The following is a 22,742-nucleotide window of genomic DNA, read 5'->3' as shown; positions in this document are numbered from 1 at the left end:
TTTGGGAGGTATCTTAGTTCAGGCTGCTATAATAAAATACTATGGACTGGGTGGGTTATAAACAGCAATTTATTTCCTAAGGTTCTAGAGGCTGGTAAGTCCAATATCAAGGTACCAGCTTGGCTGGTGTCTGGTGAGAGCCTGCTTCCTGGTTCACAGATAGTCCTTTCACTATAACCTCAGGAGGTGGAAGGGACAGGGATTTCCCTGGGGCCTCTTTTATAAGGGCACTAATCCCCATCCTGAGGGCAGACCCCCAAAGGCCCACCTCCAAATGCCATCACACTGGGGATTAGGTTTTAACACACGGATGAGGGGGAGAAGGATGACAAACATTCAGGCTACAGCTTGTGGTTTTTTTGGCAGAGTAGTGGGGGAGAAGGCTTAAGGAAGAAGACAAAGCAAAATGTAAAAAGATGGGGAAAAAAACTGCACCTAAAATTACTTCCCATATTTTGTTAAAATTCTATTTTTCTAAATATACGTATGTATAAGTTCATTTATGTGTATGTATACATACTTGTGTGTATGTGGGGAGAGAATGATAAATAAGAATAAAATGTGCTCTTACACATAAATACTGTCTTTGCTGAACCAAAACTTACACTAAGTACCAAACTTTTTCATTTTAAATTCTGATTAAAACCTTTCTAAAACTTAGATATGTCCCTGTTTTCTGACCCAGGCTCTAATAATCACAACTTTTTATTCTACTGATGGTTTGGCATCAACGTGGCATAATGGAGAAAAGCACATGCCCTGAGCCTGGCAGACCTTTATTCAAACCTGCTTTGACACTTATTTGTACTGTGGTGCTGGGCAAGTCATGTCACCTTTCTGTGCCTCAGTTTCCTCATCTGTTACACAGAGATAGCATTAGCTAAAACCAACACAGTTCACTCGGTACTTCTCATTATTAATTTCAGTTATGAACTGCAACATGGAGATGTACTTGGGTAAAGGACTGACACCTACACATAGAAGAGGTAATCTAGCTATGCTTTTTCACTTAGTCTTTCTTTATAGTTGGACTATTTCACCCCACCCTCGTTTTACGTGAGGTAGTGACAGTGCTATTTACAAATCCAAACACAGTGACTTTAAAGGTAAGAGTGTAGCTAATATGATTTACCACTGAATTATGTTCCAGAATCAAAGAGTAAATCACAAACAGAGCAAACTATCAACAAGCTTTCACTTCTCTTTGTTGTCAGTGTGTCTACTTTAACAGTAATCCTCTTAATTCCCCTTCTAGTTTATTAAAAATGAGCACAGCAGGGCACCTGGGTGGCTCAGTCGGTTAAGCGTCCGACTCTCAGTTTCGTCTGAGGTCAAGATCTCAGGGTTGTGAGATCCAGCCCCAGGTCAAGTTCCATGCTCAGCATAGAGGCTGCTTGAGATTCTCTCTCCCTGCCCCCCTCGAGACTCCATTCCCCTGCCACCCCTCCCCACTCACACACGCATGCTCTCTCCCTAAAATAAATTAATTAATTAAAAAAAAATGGCAAAATATATGAGTTTCAGAACATAAATTCTGTGACATCTTTTGCTTACAGCTGGGTTCTTAGCCATATTCTCCATACTCGTAATTATTACAGAGAGCTCGGTAGGCAGGGAGGGAAAAACTCCCTCTGCAATCCAAAGTTGGTTTTCACATCCAAAATTTATAGACAGAGGTTATGCCCTTATATATCTCATCCTATCTGTTTTCTAAATATTACCTGAAGAATAATATATTTGATGTAAGCATTTCCCTTTTAAAATTGAAATTTTAAAAGAGAAAGTATTTTCTTTTTTTTTTTTCTTTAAGGATTTTATTTATTTATCTGAGAGAGAGAATGGGAAACAGAGAGCATGAGAGGCGGAGGATCAGAGGGAGAAGCAGACTCCCCGCGGAGCAGGGAGCCCAATGTGGGACTCGATCCCGGGACTCTAGGATCATGACCTGAGCCGAAGGCAGTTGCTTAACCAACTGAGCCACCCAGGCGCCCGAGAAAGTATTTTCTATCAAAGTAGGGAAGGCATGAACAATTTACCTCCAGACAGCTAGATAAAGGTCTTCCAGAAAAATCCATATAAGGAATAAGATTAAAAGTCACAAAATCCTGAAATCTCACCAGATGTTATGTGGAGGGCAGTGGCAGAAAGAAAAGAGGCAGCTGAAGGTTCACAGATCTGATTATACTTTCAACACTTTTTAGATAACGGCCTAGAAATATTTTATGACCCTCATTTTGCCAGATGCAAACCAGTAACTAGAACAACAAAATGCTAGTCCTTTGTAACCTGAAGAATAGTTCAATTTGATCAAATCAAAAGAGCATTTATTATCTGTTTAATATATATGATATGCATTGTGAGAGAATTATTACAGAGACCAATAAACAAAGACTCTTGCCTAAAGGAGCCCTCCGTTTGGGGTGCTAAGAGGAGAGAGAATCAGACAATGAAGAACTAATTACAACACAGTAAGTACTCAATAAATACTAGCTATTAATTGCACAGGCAGTGGTGGGAGGACTTAAAATAAGGACACTAGTCCCTATAGAGTGTTCAGAACAATGTCCTTTGAATACCACATTAAGAAGTGTTTACTTTATCCTGTATGTGATGGCTCAAAGATTTCTAGGCCCAATGAGTGACAAAACTGATATATTTTTTTAAAGGTTACTCTGGCAGCAGTGCAGCAGATAAAATGTACCAAAGCAATATAAAAGATCAGAAAGCAGTAAAACATACTGGTTAAGAATACAGGCTTGGGAGCTAGACTTTCTGGACTTGAATACAGGCTAAGAGGAACTACTTGTGTGACTTCGGCTAAGTTACTTAACTACTCTGTGCCTCAATTTCCTCATCTGTAAATAGGAATAGAAACAATTCTCACCACAGAAGGTTGCTGTGAAAATTAAAAGAATTAATGTAAAGCAGTAAGAAAAGTTCCTGGCACAAAGTAATTGCTCAATAAATAATAGCTATCAATTGCATGAAGGAAAAACTAGTATGGAGACTAGTTAGGAGGTCAAGAAATAGTCCCAGAAAATAGAGATGAGAACAAAGAACGGTATGTTCACTTGAGTGCCTGAGAAGATCATATACAGGACATGCGACATACAGGGGAAAAAAAGGAAGAGGAGAATAATGCCAATGAATGTAACTCTGGACATGTTAGGGCTGAGATTCCTACAGAATACGGAAGTATAAATGTCTAACGGTCACTGGAAAATACAGATCAGAAACCCAAAAGAAAGGAAGTAACTAGAGGTATAGATCTGAGAGTTACTAACATGTGGCTGTGTTGGGTGAAGCTGTGGTAATGGAAGAGAGTACTCAGGGAGAAAGAATAAAACAGAAGGGTTGTAGGATCTAGTCCATAGGACCTGGGGCTCCAGGATCACAACAGCATCCACAGGAACTCCAATATAACCGTCAATTGTCAGGAAGATAGAGAGGTAAAAACACAGTCATATGAAATAATCCCTTCCTTCAAGAAGTTTTCAATGTCATTAAGGAGAAAAGACATACACCCCCATTAAATAATTTTATCGTGATTGTTCAGGATTAATAAAAGTAAGGCTAAAAGCAGAGGTGGTAGACATTAGAATGCCAAGAAAAGAAAGAGAAATTAAGCTGAAAATTGAAAAAACTAATGCTAACATAAAGAAACACTGGCATAGAGGAGAAAGCTAATTCTAAGATGGGGGAAGGAAAGGAGAAAATGAAAACTATTATTTATTGAATGTCTACTAATATGCCAGTAGCTGACCTAGGATCTTTGAAGTATTTTATCTTATTTAATTCTCAGAATATCCCTATGAAATAAATATTACTGCCATTATACAAAAGCAGTTTGAGGCATACCAAAGTAATTTGCCCAAAGTCTTACATCCAGTTATGGGCATATGACAGTGTTAGGACTGGAACCTAGGTGGAGGACCCATGATTATCCACCATACTTCCACTTCTCCAACTGGCAAAAATAGGACATGTCAAGAAGGGGAAAGGGGCAATAAAAACTGTACTAGAAGAAAACCTGAATTATTCATTATTCTCACTTATCTCACTACAGTAGAGCTACCTTTTTGAAGAAGTATGAAAGGGGGAAAAATGACTTTTTAAAAATCAAAAGTAATCTTTCAATCTCAGAAAACAGATAGGATTATAGATGTCTCCTGCTTCCAGCCCCATCCCACTGATTCCATGCCGTCCCCACAGTTAGAAATCTAAACTGCACACCCGACCATGTCACCCCTTCTCTTTCTCATCTTTCAATAACTCTGTACCACCAAGAGGATTAAAAAAAAAACATCAGAACCAAAAGGAGAAAGTTATCTAATAAGCCTAGAAACTCCTTAACCTAGAAGGAATAAAAGAGGAAAAAAAAGTTAACTTCTAAAAAATAAATGCTCACTTGTAATTTATAATCCAACTTTTCTCACTTTAAAACCATAAAATAAATGAAATTTCAGGTGCCAGTTAAAGAGCAACATTGACACCTTGTGGTGAACATCCTAATTTAAGGGTAATGAGTCAAATGTAAGGAGTAAAGTGGCTCCTAATTAAATGTCTACTTACATGAAAACTAACCCTTAATCCAGGAATTTCCAAGGGTTAAAGAAGCAAAATGTAATTACTACCACACACACTGAATGTAAATTTGGAAAGAGTTGCTATTACTTTGGTAACATTGAAATCAGCCTACATTCTTAACTACTGGCAGAAAAATCTGAATAAAACCTCAGGTTACTGTTTTCTTACAAAATGGTACAACACATCCACCTGAAGGGGTTCTAATGCTCTGGTCGTAGGTGTTGCAAAATCCCTGCCTAGTCAAGATTTCCTATTTTTCTGTAACATTCACATTATAGGAAGTGGAAGGAAATATGCATCCTAGTGGCACAACACAGTGAAAGTTATTAACTAGAATATACTCTCAAAAAACAGAATCAAGAGACCTGGGTTCTAGTCCTGATTCCAAATGGCACAGAATTTTGTGAAGTTAAGTGATATTAAAGAATTCAGACTCTATGTTTTCACATAAAATTACAGATCAAGAAGTAACAATTTCACACACCAAAAAAGGATCAAGGGAAAAGGTATATTTTTAAAAATTACTCCCATCCAGGTACAATGTTGCCTGAGTTAAAGAAGGAAAACTAAACAAAATTGATCAGCACAAAATTACGTTTCCCAGCAAGCGTAAATCATGCCAAGAACTGTGAGAAAAGAAGAGCTTCTGATTTAGCAAACAGATAGATGGTGGTTACTCCTTACTGATGTCTAACAGAATTATCAGAGCAAGTTCCATTTTACTCATTAATGTTGATTACTACAATGTCAAGTTTCTAGTTCCAGAGTAACTCTCTGGGCTCAGGTAATTTGGTTGATAAATGGACACTTGATCTGGTTCAAAAGAGTACATCTATGTTACCAGCTATAATGATTTACACAATGCTAATGACAAGGCCACTGTTAATAAGGCAAATCAGACTGCTAACACATGTGAGGAATCTGGAAAGCACCCTAGAAATGAGACCCCCAAGAGACATATCATTGTTAAATAATTGAGCACTAACTACCAAATTCCCCCAATGACTTTGAATTTATGGAGGGCTCTGTGATTTTCAGAAAATTTTCTCTGTCATTATGCTATGCGCACCTTATAACCACCTTATAACCACCAATCTAGGAAGATAAGTGAGACTCTGAAAAGGATCTGCAAAACTTGCTTGCGGGAAAACTTCACACCAACCTCCAGTCTGGCTCTTACTTGCTGTGTGCTCTCAGATAAATCCTGTAATGCCTCTTGGCCTCAGCTTCTACACTGAAGACAAGGGCTGATCCCTGACGTCTGAATACAAAAAACTTCAGAGTGTAAGATAATAAATATGGAAATGCTTGTAAGCTACACAAATTTATAGTATTACTGCCTCTACCTTTTAGAAGAATCAGAGAAGTTAAATGAATTTGGATAAACCAGGGACAATTGAAGTCAGGGTCAAGTTAACCAAAGCATTCTCTATTGTACCACATTGCTTCCCAAGATCCTATAGCATTTCTTCAGTTCGTATTTTCCTGTCTCATCACAGAGCATTCAACACTGCTTGAATCTCTACTCCCTTAGTTTCTATGATGCTGTCTTTCCCCAATCCTCCTCTTTTCACTGACTTCATATTTCTTTTTCTTTTGGTTCCACTGATTTCTCTAATAAGATCACACCATCTCACACTTGGACAGTATCTTTAAAATAGTAAAATCCATACCCTCATTTCATGAGGAAAATAGGTCAAGAAATATTAGTGGCTTACTCACATTTCGAACTATTTCTGTACATTGCTCTTTTCAATACTTAAAACTCAATGTAGCCCCAAACTGAATAGACTCAAAAAAATACAAGTTATATATTTTGACACCTCCTGCTTTCTATTTCCACCATCCAATTACTAAATCCTGTCCATTCTCTTACATATCCTAAGAAGTCAAAGTGAAAGTACCTCTCAGATAAGAATCAAAAGTCATCAAATGTCTGTGGTTACTTTAGTTGTCTCTTAAGAGCAATTTACACAGGCCATGTGACCAAACTTTATCATCATGTATAATAAGATTCAAGATTTGCAAAGAAAAGGCCCATTTCATAATGTTTATAAAATAAACAATCATCCAATTGGACAAGAGTCCAACCATCCTTCTGGACTCTTCCTCCAGTAGATATATTGAGGATGTCTAATGGTCTGAAATTTATGATGTGTTACGTAAACATTAGAAAAATACTGCCAAAATCAAATTTCAATGAACCATCTGTCTGAGTAGGGTGAACATAGGCTGAATGTCACTGTTACCTTTATTTTGAACTGCATTTATTTTGGTTGCCTGCCTCTTGAGAAAATGTCCTTGATGATCTACCACATTGAAAATTAAAAACAAATTTAGAAATGTTTCAAAATTAAGCCCAGACATTATGAAAATATAGAGTTAAGGCAGTTAGTTAAGCCTCTGGGCATGAGATTTATGCAAACCTCCTTTGCCTTGCCAAACATGATTCTTTTAGATGAAGAGCAGGTCAAAACTCTAAGCCATGTCTGGGGCTATTGGAGGGCTTTTCTAGTAATGCTGTAGTTGTTAAGATTTTGATAAGTCTAAATTTTGTACCTCTGGTTGCTGCTCTTTATAGTACAGAAAACCAGAAACGGCTCATGTCCCTGTTTTAAGATCACTGGCTTCCAGTGATTCTCTCCCACTGTCCAGAGAAAGGAAATGGAGTTCCAACGGCTTTGTGAAAGAGATAAACTTAAATCACTGTAGCTACAAAATTTATGAAGCTCTCACTAAAAAATGTTAAGCCTGAATAACAGCTTCTAAAGCTCCCATACGATTCCTCACACAGAAATGTCACAAACTCAAAATGAAGAACATTCTTTAGAAAATGCAGGAGGTCTAAGAAGTTTCTTACCGCAGCAAAGAGAAGACATCATAAGAATTGCGAACACAGTTCTGATCCACCTGAAGAAGAATATTCTTCTGAGCATTTGAATAACCCTGAAAGACATTAATCAGCAAATTAATGAAAGTAAAACAAAATATGTGTAAAAATTAATCTTATTGTTTGTCTTCTGAAAATTATGATTTAGAAACACCTCAGTAAATTCAAATCATTAAGGGATTCCAAAAAGAAAATTTCCATATAACTGAAGTTTAACCTTTTAAGTGAATTTAAAATAAATATCTTCTAGTATTTTCCCAGAGAAACCATGTTTCACATTATAAATTGTAGTGAACTTCCCAGGGAAGCCCCAGAAGTCTTTTTAACATATTATGTGACTGAAGACAAGTATTAACAGTAATATTTCAAGGGGCGCCTGGGTAGCTCAGTCAGTTAAGCATCCAACTCTTGATTTCGGCTCAGGTCATGATCTCAGGGTCCTGAGATGGAGCACCTACATCATGCTCTTCACTCAGCAGGGAGTCTGCTTGAGATTCTCTCTCTCCCTCTGCCCCTCCCCCCTCCCGTTTGCTCCCTCCCTCTCCCTCTCTAATAAATAAATAAATCCTTAAAAAAAACCAGTAATATTTCAAGTATGTGTAGCCATCGCATGTAATGTTTTTATGGGGAAAGGAATTCCAAGTTCTAAGTAGTAATACCAGAAGCAAATATTTCCACTAGCGGAATAAAGGTGGTGGGAACACCAGAGAGAAAACAGCAAAATTCCATAAGAAGAACAGAACAGGTAACTGTCATTTAAGAAATACAAAGTAAATAGGAGTCAAGAAAAAAGGACTCTGGACCCAGACCACCTGGATTATAATTTAAGCCCTTAATACACCAGTTCTGTGATCTTGAGCAAGGCACCTTAACTCTCTTAGTTTAACTTTGGTTTGTTTTTTCATCTAGAACATGGAGATAACATTATCTACCTCACCAATTACTGTGGGAATTAAAAGAGTATTATTTGTAAAGTGAAATGTATGTAATAAGCACTATAAAATGTTTGCTACAATCTAATATAAGCATTTTTTTAAATTACATTGCCACAGACATTAGAAGGTTATTAGGAGAATATGAACAACTTTATGCTAACATATTTGACAACGTAGCTGCATCAGACACCCTCCTTGAAAAAAATCCAACATGCCAAAACTGAAATGAAACAACATCTGAATAATCCTATATCTATTTTTTAAGTGAATAAATAATTGAAAAGCTTCCCACAAAACAGTCTAGGTCCAGATGGCTTCACTGATGAGTTCTATCAAACATTTAAGAAATAACATCAATTTAACACACACACACACACACAAAATAAAACAGAGGAAAAAAGAACAATTTCCAACTCATAAGGTCAACATTACTGATGCTAAAACTTGACACAGACATCACACACACACACATACACACACACACTTATAAACCAATATCCCTCATGAACACAGACAAAGAAATCCTTAGCAAAATATTAGCAAATTGAACTAGTAATACATTATAAAGATAAAACAGTAACACACCATTATTGACCAAATTTATTCTAAGAATACAATATTGGTTTAGCATTTAAAAAAATCAATCAATTAGAAAAATACATGATACAATCAAATCTATCTTGATAGGCACACGATTATGAAGATGTAACATAGACAATAACATAGAGGTGGGGCTTCAGAGCTATATAGAAGAAAAGTTTTTGTACAATATTAAAATTAAGTTGGTATTAATTTAAACTACATGATTATAAATTAAGATGCTGATTGTAATCCCAAGGGCAACCACTAAGAAAATAACTAAAAGATACATTGTAGTGTATGTATGAGAGATGATAAAGAAATCAAAATATCACATGAGAAAACATATAGCACAAAAGAAGGTAGTAATGGAGGAGCAGAGAAAAAAGATATAAGAAACAAACAAAAATAGCAGAAGTCCTTCTGTCTCTGTAATTAATTAAGTGTAAATGTATTAAACACTCCAATTAAAAGGCAGAGATTGGCTGAATGGATTTCGTTTTAATGCTGTCTACAAGAGTTGCACTTTAGAAACAAAAACACAAATAAGTTGAAAATGAAAGTACACAAAGATATTCCATGTAAGCAGTAACCAAAAGAGAGCTGGAGTGGCTATACTAATATCAGACAAATAGACTTTAAGACAAAAAATGTTACAAGAGACAAAGAAGGACATTGTATAGTGAAAAAAGGGTCAAGAATATATAAATGGTTATAAACATATATGCACCTAATGACATATAATAAAATATATGAATCAAAAACTGACAAAACTAAAGTGGGAAATAGCTGGAGATGGCAACATCCCACCTAACAATGGAAAGCACAGCCATATAAAAGATACACAAGGAAATATAAGACATGAATAATACCATAAATCAACTAGACCTAATAGACGTATATAGAATGTTCCACTTAACACAACCATATATACATTCTTCTCAGTGCATATGGAACATTCTCCAAGCTGGACCGTATGTTCAGCCGCAAAACAAGTCTCAATAAATTATTAAAAGTTGCAATCATACAAAGTATCTTATCTGACCGTAATGGAATGAAACTAGACATCAGTAACAGAAGGAAATATGGAAAATCCACAAACTGCAAAGTAAACAACATACTCTTAAACAAGCAGTGGGTCGAAGAACAAATCACAAGGAAAATTATTAAATACTCTGAGGTGAATAAAAATGAAAGTACAAGGATGCCTGGGTGGTTCAGTCGGTTAAGCGTCTGCCTTCAGCTCAGGTCATGATCCCAGGGTCCTGGGATCGAGTCCCACATCGGGCTCCTTGCTCAGCGGGGAACCTGCTTCTCCCTCTGCCTGCCGCCCCCCCGCCTGTGCTCTTTCTCTCTCACTCTCTCTGACAAATGAATAAATAAAATCTTTTTTTAAAAAATGAAAGTACAACATATCAAAACATATGTGATATAATGAAAAAGTGCTAAGGGAAATTTACAGCTGTAAACAACTACATTTAAAAAAAAAAAGGTACTGAAGAGTTCAAATTAATAACCCAAACTTCCACCTTAAGGAACTAGAAAAAGAACAAACTAAGCCCAAAATAAGGGAAGAATTAATAAATATTAGAGCTGAGATCCAGGAAAGAGAATACAAAAACAATAGAGAAAATCAACAAACCAAAAGTTAGTTCTTTGAAAGATCAACAAAATTGACAAACCTCAAGCTTAGACTAAGAAAAAAAGAGAGAGAAGACTCAAATCACTAAAATCAAGAATGAAAATGGGAACATTACCAACCTTATAGAAATAAAAAGTGTTATAGAACACTTGTAGTGTTATTAACAATTGTATGTCAATAAATCAGATAATCTAGATAAAATGGAAATTCCTGGAAACACAACTCTCTAAAATGACTCAAGAAGAAATAGAAAATCTGAACAGCCCTACAAGAAGTTATTGAGATAAGTCAAGTCATTGATTAGCTAAACTACTCCCTGGTATTGCTGCCTCAGCATCCATTTTGTTTGGCCAAGGGACCTGCAAGGACCTTAAACTGACTAGACCTCTTAGGGAAGCACATGTCCTAAATAGCAGTCCACAGAGATACAAGCAATGTAAGTTTGCTTACAAGAATTAATGATAGGACTTGTGATCAATGGTCTCTCCTGGTTCCCAGTGCCTGTATGCCTTAAGTGCCCCCGAGATAAAAATCCTGGTGAGCTTACCAAAACCCTACTCTTTTGGTTTGAATGGACAAATCCAGCTCTAGCCCAGGATCTCCAAAGCACTCCACCCAAAGACCTAATAAAGGCACTGTACTCCAGGTCCTACCTCTCTCTACACTCTGCCCTGATCTCCCTGTGGGGCCCCTTAATGCGTGCCCTTGTGATTCCTCCAGGACCTGTAAGTAAAAACCTTTTCTATTTCAATTTCTCTTGTGTCTGTTGTCAAACCATGGCTCACCAACCAGCACTCTGTGCTCCACCTAATAAATGTTAATTTAATAAAATCATAACACAAGAAGCTGAAATCAGTAATCATAAAACTCCCAGCAAAGAAAAGCCCAGAACCACATGATTTGACTGGTGAATTCTACCAATCATTTAAAGAAAAAATAGCACCAATCCTTCTCAAAAAAATGAAAGAGGAGGAAATACTTCTTACCTCATTCTATATTGCCAGTATTACCCTGATACCAAAGCCAGACAATAATATCACAAGAAAATTATAGATCAATATCCCTTATGAATATATATATATGCAAAAGTCTTCAAAAAAATACTAGCAAAGCTAATCCAGCCACATATTAAAAAACGTAAACCACTGGCCAACAATTCCACTTCTAGGTATATACCCAAAAGAACTGAAAGCAAAGACTCAAAAAGATATTTGTACATCCATGTTCAGAGGAGTATTATTCACAATAGTCAAGAGGTAGAAGCAACTCAAGTGTCTACCAACAGATGAACAGATAAATAAAACATGCTATATCCATAAAATGAAATATCATTTAGTCTTAAAAAGGAAAGAAATTCTGACACATGCTATAATACAGATGACCTTTGAGATGATTTATGTTTTAAGTAAAATAAGTCAGTGACAAAAGAACAAATACTGTATGATCCCATTCACGTAATATACCTAGAGTAGTCAAATTTGTAAAGCAGAAAGTAGAACGGTGAGTGCCAAGGGGTTGGGGGAGGGGGAGATGGGGAGTTATTGCTTAATGGGTAGTTTTTCAGTTTTACAAAATGAAGAAAGTTGTGGAGATGGATGGCGGTGATGGCTGCACAACAATGTGAACACACTTAATGCCACTGAACTGTACACTTAAAATGGTTAAGATGGTACACTGCGTATTATGTATATCCCACCACAGTTTAAAAGTAATTTTTTTAAAAAGGATTATATACCAGGAACAAATGGGATTTATCTAAGGTATGTAAGGGTGGCTCAATAAATGAAAATCAGTGTAATACACCAAGTTGGAAAGACTCACACTTCCCAATTTCAAGACGTAGTACAAAGCAACAGTAATCAAAACAGTGTGGTCCTGGCATAAAGGTAGATATATAGACCAATGAAATAGAACTGATAATCTATAAATAAACTCACACACCTGTGGTCAACTGATTTTAGACAAAGGTACCAAGACTACTCACTGGAAAAATAATAGTCTTGTCAACAAATGATGCTGAAACAACTGGATAGCCATATGCAAAAAAGAATGACTTGGACCCATCCCTAACACTATATATAAAAATTACTTCAAAATAGATCAAAGGCCTAATTGTAAGAGCTAAAACTATAAAACCATTTGAAGAAAGCACAGGGGGTACACCTATATAACCTCAGATTTGCCAATGGATTCTTAGCTATGACACCAAAAGCATGAGCAACAAATGCAATAATAAATATGACTTCTCAAAATTAAAAACTTTGTGCATCAAAGGACACTGTAAGAAAGTGAAAAAACCCGTAAAATGGGAGAAAATATTTGCAAATCATATATCTGATAAAGGTCTCACATCTAAAGTATATAAAGAACTCTAACAACTCAACCATAAAATGACAAACAATCCACTTTTATTAAAAAATGGGCAAATGACTTAGAGACATTTCTCAAAAAAAAGATATACAAATAGCCAACAAGTACATGAAAAGATGTTCAACATCATTAGTCATTAGAAAAAGGTGAATCAAAACCACAATGAGATACTAATTCATACCCACTAAGATAACTAAAAACAAATAAACAAACCAACAAATAAACAAGCAAAATTTTTTAAAAATTTTAAGTAGTCTCTATGCCCAAAGTGGGCCTTGAACCCCAAGATCAAGAGTCACATGTTCTACTGACTGAGCCAGCCAGGCACCCCAAAAATTTTTAACTAAAAAAAAAAAGAAACACAGAAAATAAGTGTTGGCAAGGATGTAGAGAAATTAGAACCCTCCTATAATGCCACTAGGAATGTAAAACATCGGCCGCTGTTTTTTAAAAAAAAAAAAAAGTTTGGCAATTCCTCAAAAAGTCAAACATAGAATTACCATATGACCCAGCCAATCCACTCCTAGGTATATACCTGAAAGAAATGAAAACAGGTCCTCAAACAAATACTTGTATACAAATGTTCATAGCAACATTATTCACAATAGCCAAAAGGTAGAAACCACCCAAATATCCATCAATGGATAAACGGTTAAACAAAATGAAGTATATCAAGACAATGAGGTATTTCTTAGCCAAAGAAAGGAAAGAAGTATTAGCACATGCTACACATAGATGCACCTCAAAAACATCAGGCTAAGTGAATGCGGACAGACACATTTTTTTCTCTTAAAAAATCGTCCGTACCCACTAACATACAACTAAAAGCAATACATTATAGCAAGAAAAGGAGAATTCAAATGAAAGCCAGGATCCTGGGTTTTCATCCACTCTGCCCGTCATGGAAATGAGGAAAACAATTTAACTCTCCTCTAGGCCTTAGTTTCCTTAACTATAAAATGAGATGAAACTACTAGCAATAAAAACAAAAATAAAAACTGACAGCAATACACATAAGAGTAACATTTATGAGCATTTACAGTATGCCAGGTAGTGTTCTTTTCCAAGTTAATATTAACAATTTAAATGTTCATATGTTAAGGGTTAACATATTTTTCACACAATCCTGTGGAACAGGGACTATTATTATCCCCACTTTAAAGGTGAGGAAACTGAGATGCAAGGAGGATTAAGTAGAAGAGCCATGCAGTCTGGCTCCCCAGCCGATTTTCTTAATGACCATGCTATACTTGATCTCTAAGACCTTTCCAGTTCTAAAATTCTGGGTCCATGTACATTTAAGGCAACTTAAGAACATTATTAAACCCTTCTGCCTCAGCCACCACTTAGCAATTAACATTCTTAAAATATGCTAAGAGCCTTGTTCTGAATGACATCTAACTTCACCACATGTGTGATCCTGACAGACCTCTGATGAAGGATTATAATGGAAAGAAATGGCTCGTTTGTATCTGGTTATCTGTGTGAGATACTGCCAAGTGCCAAAGAGCCCAGAGGAGATTTACATGTCACTCAAAATTCTTCTGAAGCCAGGCCTAACAATGCTTTTTCAAGGAAGGGAATAGGCACCAGTCTGGGTGAGTGCCTATTAAATTGTTCAAGAAAACAGATGATTAATTTCACATACCCAGTGAGCAGGAGTAATTCCAGGCAGATGATCAGGTGCGTTTCTAGATCAGGGGTCAACAAACTTTCTTGTCAATGGCCAGATAGTAAATATTTCAGGCTTTGCAAGCTACATTTCACCTCTATGGCATATTCTTTGTTTTCTCCTTCAAATTCTTCACAAATGTAAAAACCATTCTTAGCTGTTAGGCCATACAAAACCATGTGCTAGACTATGGTTTGCTTACCCCTGTAGTAGGTCATTGGATAAGTCACTTTTTAAATGATGTTACTGTATATTTTGAGAGTTTTTAGCTGCTACAACAGTCACAAGACCAGCCTTAACTTTATTAGAATTATACTATAATAATCCAGTTGACAGGATAACTGATTATGAAGCAAACAGTATTATACACATACTTATTTATTTCAGTGTTTATCGAATACCTAATACATACAGGTGTCAGGCAATTGTTACCATCCTTATAAAAGTATACAACCCAGTACACTATGATGTATATAACCCAGTTAAGGTTCCAAGTGAAGTAAAAAACTGCAAAGGTGCCATAGGAAAGGTTAAAAAGGAAATAGCTACAGGGTTCTGATGTGGTAAAGATTCCTAGTAAGAGAAGGAACATCAAAGGCTGCAGGGGTGGCAGTAATTGAGATAGATTAAGAAGTATTAAAAAGCTGAATGGCAGTGAAGGAAAGTCCCACACAGTCTGAACACCTTTAGCCAAAGCATGACAGTGGGAAAACACAAGTTGCATTCAGAGAAAATTAAGTAGTGGTCCAATTTGTTCAGCTTCAATGACATGGAAATTACTTGGAACCCTGGAGAGGAAAACAGTGGGAAACAGGATTGAATAAGTAGCTTGGGAGGGCCAGAGTAGAGAAAGCCTTGAATGGCATGCTAAAAAGTGGAGACAATCTCCAGGCAATAAGGACTCATGAAAGGTTTCTGACAATACAGCATAATGATCAGAGATGCATTTAAGGAAAGTTACTCTGGTAATGACAAATATGATGCATTAGAGAAGGCAGAATGTCCAAATGCCAGTTAACAGGCTATTCTAAAAATCCACATGTACTAGAGATAATAATAAGAGCTCAAACACTAAGAGAAAGAAGAGATAAAAGCACAGCTAGAAATAAAAGTACTTACTGTACATACCACTGACTGAATTTAGGCTGATGGAGAGAAGGAAAGCAGGTCAGAGATTTAGACACATCTAGCAGACAATGAGAAGTCACTCCACAAAACTTTTAAGCAAAGGAATAAAAAATGAAAGTATGCCTTAGGAAGATGAATCAGGCAGTAGTGAATAAGACAGAGTGGGTACAAAGAGACTAGAGTCCATAAGCCCACCAGAAAAGTACTACAGTAACCTAGCCTTATGGGGGTGCCAGGCTGAGCTTGGATCATGCACGGCAACGGAGATGGAAAAGTAGCCATGGAGAGTAGTTATTTCAAAGGCCTCCAAAGAGCCTAGTGGCCAACTGTATAGAGTAGATAAAAGAAAGAAATCAATCAAATCTAACTGCCATACTTGGGGCCCAAATAAATGGGAAAATAGTTAAGAAAGATGTGGGAAACTGGAAAGGAAAGAAAGCCTGGAGAGAAAAATGAAGAGTTCCATTTAAAGTATAATAATTTGCAAATGACAGGTGTCTATGCAGAAATGGCCAAAACTATTTAAACCGAGAGAACTAGAATTTTGAGTAACAAGCCATACAGATGACGATAACCAGCTATCCCATTATGTATCCCATTAGAATGCTTAATGATTTGCTGCTACAGAAGCTTCACTCACTCATTCAACAAATACTTATTGTATTACTACTGTATGACAGGCACAGTGCTAAGGACCAGGAATAAATTAGTAATGAAGACAGAGAGACACTGTCTCTGCCCTTATGTAGCTTAGAGTCTAGGAAGAGAGATGAGCAAATGGACAATCAGAATATAATCAAATAAGGGTCAGTGATGAGGAAAATGAAGGTGCCATGGGAGCATGTAAGAGGGGTATCCAAACCAGATTTAGGGGTATATCATAGAAAGCCTTTCTACGGAAATGAGATCTAAGCTATGGGTGGGGTGCTTAGAAATCAGGGACCAGATCACACAGTAAGACCTTATAAGCCAGTAATTACTCTGAAATGATTCAAAGAAAAGAGGGACATGACCAGCATTTTCTGGCTATACTCCAAAAAGCAGGAAAGAAGTAGATATTTAGCAGACTCCATCAAGTAGTCATTCAAAAGAGGGAGGGGTCCAGGCTGACTCCCCTTTCTGACTTAAGACAGTACATGGATAGCAGTACCATTCACTAAACTAAGGAACACAACAGGAAGAAGTTTTTCAAGATGGGGAGGGGAACTGAGCTCAGTCTGGGACTTGTAGAGTGTGTGTGTCTTTGAAACATCCAAGCAATTTAACTCAAGTCTGGATATATGGAAATACAGACTGGAGATGTAGACTTGGGAGGGATCTGAATGCAAATACAACGTGTTCATGAGAAGACAAAAGGCCCAAGTGGAAGCCTGACAACAACTGCTTAAAGGTTCCACCAAAAGCTTTCCTCAGCAAAACTGACAGCATTCTAGATGTTATTCATAAAACTATTAAGTGAGCTTTGCAAATAGTCCTTTTTCTACTCACTTAGCTAGAATAAGAAATTGTGATTGGCAATGGAAAAAAACAATGGCTCTCTACTACTTGAGCGTATTTTCAGATGCAATCAGTATCCATTTTAAAATACAGTATTTATTTGTACAACTTTTCTTAAAATAACTACCTGATGAATCAACAGACAGCCTGTGTTCCTATGTGTATATGTTCATTTGGACCTTAATACACTTTTAATTGCCAGCCAAGTTTAAACTGAAAAAAAATTGTGCGAGAATCTCTGTCAAGCACCTTCAAACCTCAGGTACCTTCTACCTCTGAACTCTATGGAAGCCCAGAAGCTAAGCTTTTAAGGAGGAAAGGCAAGACCTCTTCTGAGACACTAAACCAGAACTGAATATATGTATTCCCCCAGATTTGGTCTAAGGTTTGAGACCACAGAGGAAGTTCTCCTCTCCCTCAAAATAGTGAGAAACAGTAAGAAATAAGAAGAGTACTGTTAAGCAAAAGTATACAGATCCTGAAACTAAAATCAATTCCTTCTTTTAAATTCAATAGGGTAAAGAAATCCTTGTTCATATTTTAGTGCTTTAAACTACCCTCAAAAAAGCATCACAATCAGAGTCACACAATGCAAGTATGAAGTGGACTTAAATGCCATCAGTGTTGCTCCATGACAAGAGGACTGAAGGTGCCCCTGCTAACGTAACCTAAAAGTATATTTTAGAGTAGAGATAGGAACCATGTGATCCTAATACACTGAGTTCACTCATGGAAAAACATTTACTAAGTAAAGTCTATGCTAAATCCTGAGACTCACAAAAGTTGAGTAAGACACAACTTCAGTGGAAAGGAGCTTACGCCCAAAGACGAGAAAAGACACGCACACAAATTCCCATGGGTGTGAGAGGAGAAGAGAAGGCCAACAGTGGCATCATGCTAACGAGCTTTGGAGGCGGGGGGGCGGGGGGGTTGTAGAAAGGACTCCCAGCTTTGAAGAACAATTTAAACTGAAACCGACTATCAGAGGGGGGAACAAAGGTCAAGCATGCCCTCACTACAAATCCAAGAAAAAATAGTAAAAACAAGTTTTCAAAATTTTAAACTCTGAATCCTCTAGTGAGGATAAGTCTGGATCTCTGTTTCTGTTTACTTTTCAAGAATCTAAAACATCTATACAAAGAACCATGCCTGGCTTTGAATTTTCCAGTATTAAAATTCTGAAAAGCTCAACAATTGTGCTAAGAAGACAAGATCCTCCAAATTCGTAACAGGAAACGTGGCATTTTCCCAGATTATTTTCTGGCTTCAATGAAGAGGGAGAATGGGGACCACACTGCAGCAGCAGGATTTATAAATATGAATTACAGGATAAGATGATTTTCCAAACATCTGTCAGAAGTTAATTTGATCCAAGAGAAAAGGGGGAAAAAGAGAAAAAAAGACTCGAGAGAAGCCAAGTATAGTGACTAATACATGGAACTTTTGTAGACTTCAGTGGGTTGATGGTCTCACGGGCATTGCATGCCCACTCTACAATAATAAATACACAGAGTCTGTACAATAATGCACTTCATACCATTGGGATTAGAATTCAGATTTTCTACTTTTCAAAAGTATCATGCCTTGAAAAATATAAAATAAGAAATTTTCATTTGTACAGGTTCTGAAACTTGCTATTGTCCCTAAATCTTTAATCTAGGCTTGACTATGTACTTGAGATGATTAAGTTATGTGACTGTGTTTGTGAAATTAATCACCAAATTGCTATTTCAATCTCCTAAGAGTTTCATTCCAAAAAATTTGATCCTTTTTACTAGATTCTACTCCTGCTCATTTTTTTTTCCATTAGAGTGAGAAAGCATTGCCATCTACTGGACTCTGAAGATATTGCTGCTATAACTTTTAGTCTGAGAAAAGAATTCTTAATAATCTAATGCTTTTTGCACTTTGTCAAAAACATAGTAGTTAGAATTATTATGGCAGTATGAGTTACATAAAAATAAAACTTCAGAGGGGCACCTGGGTGGCTCAGTCGGTTAAGGGTCTGCCTTCAGCTCAGGTCATTATCCAGGGCCCTAGGATGGAGCCCCAGGTCTGCTCCCTGCTCAGTGGGGAGTCTGCTTCTCCCTTCCCTCTAACCCTGCCCACCCAGCTCATGTTCTCACTCACTCTCTCTCAAATGAATAAATAATTGAATCTTTAAAAATAAAACTCCAGAAGTTGGGACTAGGGTTAAAGTAGGGTTGGAGAGAGAAATAATACCATCCTCTCAAGATTTTTATTCTCAGTTATTGCTATGATAGTCCCAAATACAGTATGCATTCACCTACATTCATTAACAAACTTCTGTTGAGCACCTACTATACTGTATGCCAGATACTGTGCAAGGGCTGCAATGTTAATGCAATAGGATTAGAGAGGTAATCCCTTTTATCATAGGGTTTAGAGCCTAGTGAGTAGTTTCCATTTATTATTGAACTCTATTCATACTGTACATTATCACGTTTCATCCCCTAATAATTTGAACAAATTGTTCTCTGTATAAGAGGAGAAAAACTCAGAGGTGACTTAATTTGCCCAAGATCTCTCTCACAGGTAAGTTGCAGAAGTGCCTGGAATTAAACTCACATCAATCTGACTCCAAAACCTGTACTTTTAACTACTAGGAGTATACACTCACCCAGGTAAGCTGTCAGCATCCTCCCAAAAATAAGAGTAGCAAAAAAAAAAAAAAAAAAGGAGTAGCTGACAAAAGGCAATTCAGGCAAAGATAGTCTTTATAAAAGGCAAAACTCCTAAACTGAGATCTGAAAGGTTTCCAGCTTAATGGATAAAGAGCTGGCCCAATAGCCTCTTACTCCTCATGCTCCCCCAGATGCCATTCTAGAAGTTCAATCCACCTAGAAAACATCCCTCCCAGCCACCTAGCTTTTATTCACCAACCTCCATCCACTCCAACTTCAAGCCACAACAGTGTTCCTCTGGTTCTCCATAGTCTCCAAATGTTAAAAAAAGCACGTCCTTCCTAAGTGTGCTCTTTAGATTATTTAAAGTTCTGCTATAATTCACCTGTGTTATCTGCAAGACCCAAATAACTGACATCAAAAACAATTATTCAAACTAAATCCATTGCAAACTGGAGCTCTTCTGGAATACATGGTGTTTTATCTCACCTAAAAGAAATACATGGCGTTTTATCTCACCTGGATAAAAGAAATCTGCATCTAATTACTTTTGTATCCCAAAATATTTAGTTTAATAATTGGCACATAGTAGGTACTTGATATTTATTGATGGAAAAAAATCAGTTTTGCAAATACAGACAGAAGACTTTCATCATTTACTCAATCATCTCTTCATCTGCATTGCTGCTGAATAGCTAAGAGTTCTATGTTCATATGCCAAATAAATGCACTCTTACTATATAAAGTTAACAAGAACATATCACTCCCTAATAATGTCAGCAGAGGTTGCTGAACAAAGGATTCAAACCCACAGCATATTTTAGTCAAAGGTTTTCTGTGTTAAGTAGTTTCCAAACACATTCCTGGTAGTGAGACTAAACTACTTGTCCATTGTCCTATGCAGTTGAGAGATTGACCAGGTTCCTAAAAACTCAACAGAAATGAGTAAAGCCTTTTCAAGAAGCAGATGAACAAACAAAGAGGCAAGAGTCCTGTGCAAATAAGTAATTTCAGCTTTTAGACCCATAGTGGCTGAAGGCACTTTAAGTAATATGGACAGAGGAAGGATTAACAGCAACAGAATCATCAGAGGTAATAATAACAGTGTTTCTGGTTACAATTAATGTAAAACAACAAGAACGCTTAAGAACTGGTCAACAAAAATTCTAGTCACTATTCATAAAGTTGCTTTAAAATGTGCTTCCTTGGGGCACCTGGGTGGTTCAGTCGTTAAGCGTCTGCCTTTGGCTCAGGTCATGATCCCAGGGTCCTGGGATCGAGCCCTGCATTGGGCTACCTGCTCGGCAGGAAGCCTGCTTCTCTCTCTCCCACTCCCCCTGCTTGTGTTCCTGCTCTCGCTATCTCTCTGTGTCAAATAAATAAATAAAATCTTTAAAAATAAATAAATAAATAAAATGTGCTTAACACCCCACAAGTTTAACTCTTCTTAGCGTATATACATTCTTAAAATACAATCCTATTCTCAGGGCACCTGGGTGGCTCAGTCAGTTGGGCGTCTGCCTTCAGCTCAGGTCATGATCCCAGCGTCTTGGGATGAAGCCCCAGATCAGGCTCCGTGCTCAGCAGGGAGCCTGCTTCTCCCTCTCTCTGCCTGCCACTCCCCCTGCTTGTGCTCTATCTCTGTCAAATAAATAAATAAAATCTTAAAAAAAAAAAAAAAAAAAAAAAGATGTCCCACTCCATTTCCCAGGTCCTAAAAAGAACATTTCCAGTTTCTCTGTGTCCTTCACTCATTCCTCTCCAGGACAGACAGAGGACTGACTGCTGAGCTTGGGAGAAGAAACAGAGCATGATGGCCTCAGTTCTTTCCAGTTTCCCTCCCAGTCAGGAACAGCCTGCCTAGAGCACACATAAATTCTGCTTTTAGCTTGGAGGATTAGGATTTGTCCCTGTAAGGGCAAGATCCTGGTTTTGCTTGTTTTGTTGTTTTTGGGGGAAGGTTCAATTTGGGAGGAAGTATACCAGCTCTTTTAGTTGTAGAATTTAAGCCACAATTGCCAATTAATTTTATTAGTAATAAAGCCAAATTTTGATCTCCATTTATCTATCACCTGTCTTATTTCTAAACTTGTTCCAAACTCACGGGGAGAAGAAAGGGGAATTAGTCATCGGCTATCCAAAACTTCAATTACTAATAGTATCTGACTATGCAATTCTTAGGGAGATTAAATAGAATAACAGATATAAAGCTCTTAAAAGTATTTGATACACAGTAAAGTTCAATAAATATTTGCTTTAATATCATTACTATGTACCAGATATTGTGCTAGATGGTGTGCTAGTTACCAGTTGCAAGAGGAACTTAATCCCTCAACAGGGTCGGGATGGTTAACCATATAAATGGGACACTGCAAAAAAAAAAAAAAGTAGCCATCCCATAATTCTCTCATTAAATCAAACATTTTGACGAAGCAAATACCATGTCTCAAGAACTGTGGTAGGTACTGGGAATTCAAAATTACATATACAAATCTGTCCTTAAAAAGCTCACAGATTAGAGGATCTATACAACAAAGGAAGAAAGAATTATAAAGTGGTATCTCTTATGTCAAAGGTATACACATTGTTGATAAACTTTAGGAACTCAGAATATAAGGGCTTTAAAACAAATTTAAAAAAAAAAAAAGCTTATCAGAGCTTGAATCGAATTTGATGAAGTCACCTAGAATACCTTCCATTTTGCCAAATCCAATGGGCAATTTTTAGTCCTCATCTTATCTGACACTTCAGCCCCTTAAAAGCCAAAAACCAAAACAAAACAACTCTTTTTCTTTGG

At 37.0% G+C, this 22,742-nt stretch overlaps 1 protein-coding gene and 1 long non-coding RNA gene across 5 annotated transcripts in view; both read right to left on the bottom strand.

Annotated features, from left to right (window-relative positions):
- The window catches only part of LOC144379449 (uncharacterized), a 707,761-nt gene that overhangs the window by 357,733 nt on the left and 327,286 nt on the right, over positions 1–22,742 (bottom strand). The window lies entirely within an intron of this gene.
- The window catches only part of UVRAG (UV radiation resistance associated), a 316,572-nt gene that overhangs the window by 225,096 nt on the left and 68,734 nt on the right, over positions 1–22,742 (bottom strand). For all 4 annotated transcript variants that reach the window (XM_036082832.2, XM_078058561.1, XM_078058560.1 and 1 more), the window contains one exon: positions 7,448–7,533. In XM_036082832.2, the coding sequence (XP_035938725.1) occupies positions 7,448–7,533 (86 nt within the window). The remainder of the gene's footprint in view (positions 1–7,447; positions 7,534–22,742) is intronic.

The sequence above is a fragment of the Halichoerus grypus genome, chromosome 11 (genome assembly GCF_964656455.1).
Source record: "Halichoerus grypus chromosome 11, mHalGry1.hap1.1, whole genome shotgun sequence".
Taxonomy (NCBI): Eukaryota; Metazoa; Chordata; class Mammalia; order Carnivora; family Phocidae; genus Halichoerus; species Halichoerus grypus.
The sequence above is the reverse complement of the archived record's forward strand: the minus strand, read 5'-3'. Positions and strand labels throughout refer to the sequence as shown.